This window comes from Neolamprologus brichardi, chromosome 11 (genome assembly GCF_056152115.1).
Source record: "Neolamprologus brichardi isolate AB-2024 chromosome 11, ASM5615211v1, whole genome shotgun sequence".
In the NCBI taxonomy this organism is placed as follows: Eukaryota; Metazoa; Chordata; class Actinopteri; order Cichliformes; family Cichlidae; genus Neolamprologus; species Neolamprologus brichardi.
Window position 1 is genome coordinate 19,508,564 of NC_142114.1, and position 6,819 is coordinate 19,515,382.

At 40.7% G+C, this 6,819-nt stretch overlaps 1 protein-coding gene across 1 annotated transcript; it reads left to right on the forward strand.

The window, feature by feature from the left end:
• The first annotated feature begins 212 nt into the window (after positions 1 to 212).
• On the forward strand, positions 213 to 6,198 carry trim35-28 (tripartite motif containing 35-28). The gene is made up of 6 exons (XM_087848283.1): positions 213 to 852; positions 1,914 to 2,009; positions 2,744 to 2,974; positions 3,096 to 3,118; positions 3,337 to 3,455; positions 3,982 to 6,198. Exons 1-6 carry the CDS (start codon positions 439 to 441, stop codon positions 4,554 to 4,556), a joined length of 1,458 nt encoding a protein of 485 aa, XP_087704409.1. The 5' UTR covers positions 213 to 438; the 3' UTR covers positions 4,557 to 6,198.
• Positions 6,199 to 6,819: the final 621 nt, after the last annotated feature.

The following is a 6,819-nucleotide window of genomic DNA, read 5'->3' on the forward strand; positions in this document are numbered from 1 at the left end:
CAAATTTCAGAAAAAATAAATTTCTTCACATCCTTTTCAGCACTAGAAGTGTGTCCCTCATTTCCCCACACAAACAAACTCTTTGTCCTATATTGGGTTTGTTGGGATCAGCTCATCCTGCTCCCCACCAGATATTTATTGTTCCCTCCAGGACCACTAGAGGGCAGTGCTTCAAAAAACAGTGAGTAGATCTGCTTCCTGTAGCACAAACGCGGAAAAGGAGATGCGGGAAGAAGTTGTTGAACTTTGTCAACGCAGTGATAGTAAATCTTCGTTATTTTTTGCTTTCTGTTTTAATCTAACCAACATTGTTGAAATCAACAGCCAGTTGATTTCGCCTAACCCGCGGAGGCAGGTGGATACGTGTCTGTCTGCCTTTATTTGTCGATTTTCACTGTTTTTGAAAGCGAAAGCAAATTGAAGCGGGCCTGTGAAGCCATGTCTGACAACATGGATGAGGATGAGCCTTTACCTCTCCAGCAGGACCTGACCTGCCCTATATGCCAGGGCATATTCCGGGACCCGATGTTGCTGCCCTGCACCCACAGCTTCTGTCGGGAGTGTCTGGATGAAAATTGTAAGCACCGCAAAACGTGTCCCGTCTGCCGGGAGGTGTGTGAGAAAGACAAGGCCATCGCCAATCGTGCGCTCAATAGCACCTGCGAGTCCTTCCTTAAACAGACGAACAAACGACCGAAAACCATTCAGTCCAGTGAGGCAGTCTGCAACCTGCACCTGAAACCCCTGGAGCTGTACTGCGAGAAGGACGAGGAGCCGGTGTGCGTGGACTGCGTCCCTCTGCACAGCACCCACAGGCTGTACACACTGAGCGATGGGGCGCCCATGTGCAAGGTAAGAGTTCCCCCAACCAGTTTGTCAGACTATTCTTGAGAAAGAAAAAAATGCTATGCAATCCTGTTTCCACCAGCAGGAACTGGTTTGTTTGAGATTTCTTCAAAGCTGACAAACTGTAGTTGCAGCTGCTCATTTAGTAATATGTTATGGAAAGGTGTGTAATTAACAGTAAGGCCAGTGCCAGACTAAAAAAGAAAAATTGAATGTGGATTCTCATTACAAATAAGTTTTTAGTCTAATACAGGACTTAGTCATTTCAATATAGTGACTTCATGGTGGTGACTTCCTCATCATTGGACCGTTTAATTCACCAGATGTCACACTCTACTACCAGTATTTTATGTTGTAAAGTTGTGCCAAATAATAAATATGCCTTGATCACCTCACCTTGCTTCACAATGCCATGCTTCTACTCACTATAAAGATGAAAGCTCTCGTTTTACCCCACAGTGAAAAATGGAGACATAACTCAAGACCAATACAGCAGCTTGGGCAGGGGTGTTTCTGGTTCATCAAGCATTAAGGCCCTTTCTATCAGCGGTGTAGGTTCTGACATAATGTCATCAGCAGCAATGGTGACAATTTTGGATCTTTGGTAAAAGTAGATAATTTAGAGGTTCATTATATGCCCATAATCTCCCATCAAAGACAGAAAATTGTTCACAGGATCGTTACTGCAGTCTGTACAACCACCCAAAGTACCTCAATGAATGCTTGTGAATATCTTGGCCAGCAGTAAACAGCTTTCTGGTAACTCTTTCAGCCATAACAATGTTTTTAAAGCAATGTTTGGGCAGCAGTGGCTCTGGTAGCAGAAAGGGTCAATCCCTGGATCTTCCAGTCTGTTGAAGTATCCATGAGCAAGATACTGATAGATATACATAGTAAAAAGAACTTTGAATGCTCATATTAAATCGACAGCACTATATAAGTATATACTATAAGTACCAAACCATTTTACAATTTGATGTCATCTTATCTGTCTAAGATGTGTATATTTGTGTTGTGTGTGTAACCCTTGTCACTGAAACATTTTGTGCTAATGGTGTTTTTTGCAGAAAGAGCTGAGCGACAGAGTCCACATTTTTGAAAAGAAAGTGGACTCGTACAAGAAAGCATCTCGCAATTTCAAAAACGCAGTGACCTATGTCAAGGTAAGGTCACTGACATGTCTCACGGTGTTCTTATTACACGAATAGTGATTAAGCTGGTTATTAATAGCAGCAGGACTGGTATTTTGAATTCAGACATCTTCAGTTTCTAAAGCGTGGCTTCCTGAGGCGATCTGTAAAGTACTTTGCCCCCTTATGTTAAACTGATCCGGGGCAGATTACATTCCAAAGGAAAGATGAGACTATAGAACATGTAGACGGGAAATTATGGAGAGAAATATGCATCAGAAGCATCGCAAATACGTACAATGTTATCCACAGGCAAAAAGTAAAATACACAATTGTGTACAGTGATTCATGTGTAACTTCTGTGGACTCACAAATCATGCTTCAATCCACGCACTAATACAAAGCAATTTGACCACACATGCGCAGTTCTGTTTATTGAGAACAAGAAAAGACTTTTTCATTTTAAAAAAAAGTAATACATTAAAAAAAGACAAATACAGAGAGAGAGCCCAGATGTCTCCATTTTACTCTGTGACATGAAACAAAAGTTACACACAATATGAACGAAGTGTTCATATTTGCAACACTTTAAAGCATATTTCTATCCATAGCTTATGGGGTATTAATTTCACTGCTTCACGTTAATGTTTTTCTGGCACAGCACAAATGTACAGTACAAATGCAAAACATAAAACACCAGAGGCTGCTCACGTCTCATTTCATACTCGATGTTGCATAAACAAACTCTCTGCTCAATCTTAATACAGTATCAGGCTGGAGAAGCAGAAAAGCAGATCAGAGCAGAGTTTCAGAGGCTTCACGACGTGCTTACCGCAGAAGAAGCGATGCGTCTTAAAGCACTGTCTGATGAGGAGGTGGAGAAGATCGCTGGTATAGAGAAACTGATTGAAAACACAGAAAAGGATGTTGTCACTTTGAAGGAGCTCATTGATACAATTAAGAAGGAGATGGGCAATGAGGATCTACCGCTCCTCCGGGTAAAAAAAAAAAAAACAAAAAAACAAAAAAAAAAGTCTCTTATCACAATGTCGTTTTGTGTCTCACGAGCGCTTTACATGACTTGAATCAAACTGATTTCGGTCACTTTTTTTGTTTCAGAATTTCCAGAATTTAAAAAGACAGTAAGTCCCTGCAAAACTCGCCGTAATCAGAAATAATATTTGCAAAAACAATCTCTGTTATAGATTAAATACATCTAAAAAAAATTCATTACAAAGATGTTTTTAATAAATATTTGCACAGTCGTCAAATTATGATTTTCTTTATATAGCTCTCTGCTGTCTTTTGCTAAGTTACAACTGTCTCTCATTAACTTTACACATTGCCGTCTCTTGTCTAGAGCTCACTGGTCTCGTTCAGAGCCTCGCCTTCCCTACGGATCCCTTTTGAACGTGGCCAAACACGTTGGTGGTCTGGGCTTCAACGTATGGAAGAAAATGCAGTCTCATGTGAAATATTGTGAGTACGTTACACGGTGGGATTTTGGAACAGTGGAACTGCCTTTATTGCCTGAAATATACACAAATTTTAGAAGACACACGTGCACTAGAATGCATCTCATAGGCTCAATTCTATTAAAAGAATTGTGAATGTAGATCAGTATTACACTTCAGTCATTGCCTGAAAACCAGTGTTGTATGAACTGAGCTGTTCATCATGTATTTGGTGTCATTTGACAGTGATCCAGATCCTTCATGAAAACAGAGCTTATGCTTGTTGATGGCTATACTACAGACAGAAGGCAAAAATAACTAGTCTGTTTATTTATTTCAGACACAAAGAAATGCCACTGAACCTTGGAATCAGTACATTTTAATACTAGTTAATCTTTTCCTGCCAGCACTTGATAGTGGATGTTTGTAGTCTTGAGCTCTAGAACAGTGCATAGAGATTGCACATGACTTTCCTACATTTAGTACATTTAGCATATCTCTTCACAAGAAATTTGACCCCCATTGTGGCTTTTGTCACCCTATGTGTGCAGATCCAGTGCTGTTGAACCCGAACACAGCCTCGCCTTGGCTGTCTTTGAGTTCAGACCTGGTCAGTGTGAAGGAAAGCTCAGAGCGGCTGACCGTCCCTGATAACCCATATCGCTTTGATCCCTGCGTCTTTGTCCTCGGTGCTGAAGGTTACACCTCCGGGAAACACAAATGGGATGTCCTTGTAGGTGACAACCCCAAGTGGATAGTGGGAGTGTGCAGAGAGTCATTGCCGCGTAAAAAGAAGTTTACAGTCGCAACAAACCGCGGTGTGTGGGCCTTAGGACTGAGCAAAGGGGTGTATAATGTAATGACGACTAAGCGTGAAGAGCTGCAGCTTCAGCAGCGACCTGAAAAGATTCGAGTCAAGCTTAATATGGAAAAGGGAGAGGTGTCATTTTGGGATGGAGGGTTAGGGAAGCACCTGGTCACACTTACACACAAGTTTGAAGGTGTGATATTTCCTATTTTTGGTCCTGGCCTCCATAGCTCGCCCATGGCTCTGGTTCCAGGAAAAATAGCTATACACATGTCAACAACCCAGGATAAGGTTATTGCCGTGAAGATGCGAGATTGAAAATCAATGATGAAAAACTTTTAAAAGCAAGATAAACTCGACAAGCCTTTATCAGTCAATCAGGGGCAACGAGAACATCAAATAAAAGTTTAAAAGATTAAATCTGCCAGTAGATGAAACATCAGTTTAAGTATAAAGATGAAAATATTGACACTGACATAATGTTTGAAACATGTGATAAAACACAATGTCAGAAACGCAATTTAGAGTGAAATGCCTAAACTTTAAAACATGCAAACCAGCCTGCAAAAGACAGTCAAGATGAAATGTGTTGACGGCGTGCAGAAGACAGAAACCAAGAAGTGATCAAAGGATGACACTTTGTGCCGTAGTGCCTTTGCTGAGGGAAACCGAATCCACTGATCTTTTGACTCCTTGCTAGTGACCGACCAAAGGAGGAAGAAGTAAACTGAATTTGGGATGTCACGCTATGTTGTATCGAAGATGATCGCCATGATCGAAAGGTTCTTGCTGTGTTAATATTACTGATATGATAGTCTCATAAATAATTAACAGTGACCGTGACATATGACAGCGGTCCCCAACCCCCGGGCCTCAGACCAGTACCGGGCCGCGAGAGTTGAGGCTCAGGTGTGAAATGTATGGTTTTCAGGGTTTTTTATCGGTTTTCGGCGTTATTTTGTTATTGTTTTTATCGTTAACTCGGTTTTCCTGGGTCTTTTCACGTGTGTTATGAATAAATCTTCTTTTTTTCGGTACCGGTACTAGTTTTATTTTGTTATATTTATCCGCGACACCTTAAAGGCCGGTCCGTGAAAATATTGTCGGGCATAAACCGGTCCGTGGCACAAAAAAGGTTGGGGACCACTGACATATGACACCACCAACATAGGTGGTGATATTACAGCTTAATGCGGGCTGCCGTTCAGGCTGTGATTTACAACCACAATAAGGATGTGGTTATTTATATCAGAGCGATGAAATATCAGCCTGTGGTCCACACACAGACACTCGTGCTTTCTGTCCCGTTTCTACTCATAGGTGTATTTTGTTGTTTCTTTCTTTTTTCTTTGTTTTCACCTTGCATTGCATTGATGGAAGATTTCAGGCTGTATTGATTTGTTTATGAATTCACAGCGTTGCCTTTACACTGTTTGTTTTGCACAACAGTTTTCTGGCCCTCTGCACCTCCCTACCCTCGTGTTTTGAGCGTAGTTAATGTGGCCAAACAGAAACAAAACACATGACAAAAACAAAGGATTGGACTGATAGCTTTATTTTTTTTTAACCCTTCAATGAAATAAAGGCGATGATGGTGATTAAGTTTGAAACTTCACTGTTATATCTAAAGTCACTTGCTTCTGGGTTTTAGGGGATGATATTGTAGTTGTTGTTAGCCTTTGATTCATTTAATTTCTGTGAGGAATCAGAAAATTTTCTCAAATATAGACTTAAAAAATGTGTTTCAAATGTTTTTGGTGATGCTGATGTTTTGGATTAAAATGCAAAATGAAACTGCTGATTGTTGGGATATTTAAATTGCTATGCTGGCTATCATTCACTATATTAAGTTCATGCTTAGCAACACTTTGTGATATAAAATATACTACTGCAGTGTGTGTAACCTCTAAACATTAACACTTGTGTGTCAGTCTTCAATTAAAAACTGTTTCAAATTAAATGTGTGTTGAGTTCTTTTCAAAACGTTTGCAAACAGTATGGAGAACTTTATTCAGCAGGGAGCAGATGAGTTCAGAAGTGGTGAAAATAATACTTTAACTTGTTAATTTACAGAAAATCAACAAGTGCTTACAGATACACAAACAAAAAGCAAGAACATAAGAGGGAGAATGAGAATGATGGGGACAGATGTAGCAGTGTAGATGCAAGGAGTAGAGGTAGTGATGGGAGATGAGATTAAATACCTGACATCAACGGTCTGCACAAGAGCAGTGAAGAGAGTCCGGGCTGGAGATAAGAATCAGGGGTAATTTGTGACAGAAAGGTAAGAGACAGAGAAGGTTCAGAATAAGGTAGTGAGACCTGTGTTGCTCTGACCAAAAGCACAGGAGGCAGAGCTGAAGATGGCAACATTTGAGAGCAACCGGAATGGACAAGTTTAGAAATTAATTTTTGAGAAGAACAGCTTGGGCTGAGCAGTTTGGACAAGTGCAGAGGAGGGATCCTGGATGTATTGGACTGAGAAGGTTGAATATGAAGCTGTCAGGAGGAAAAGAAGAAGAGCACATAGACGAATAATGGATGTACAATGAAGGCAAACGGCTGGTGAGACAGCAATGGG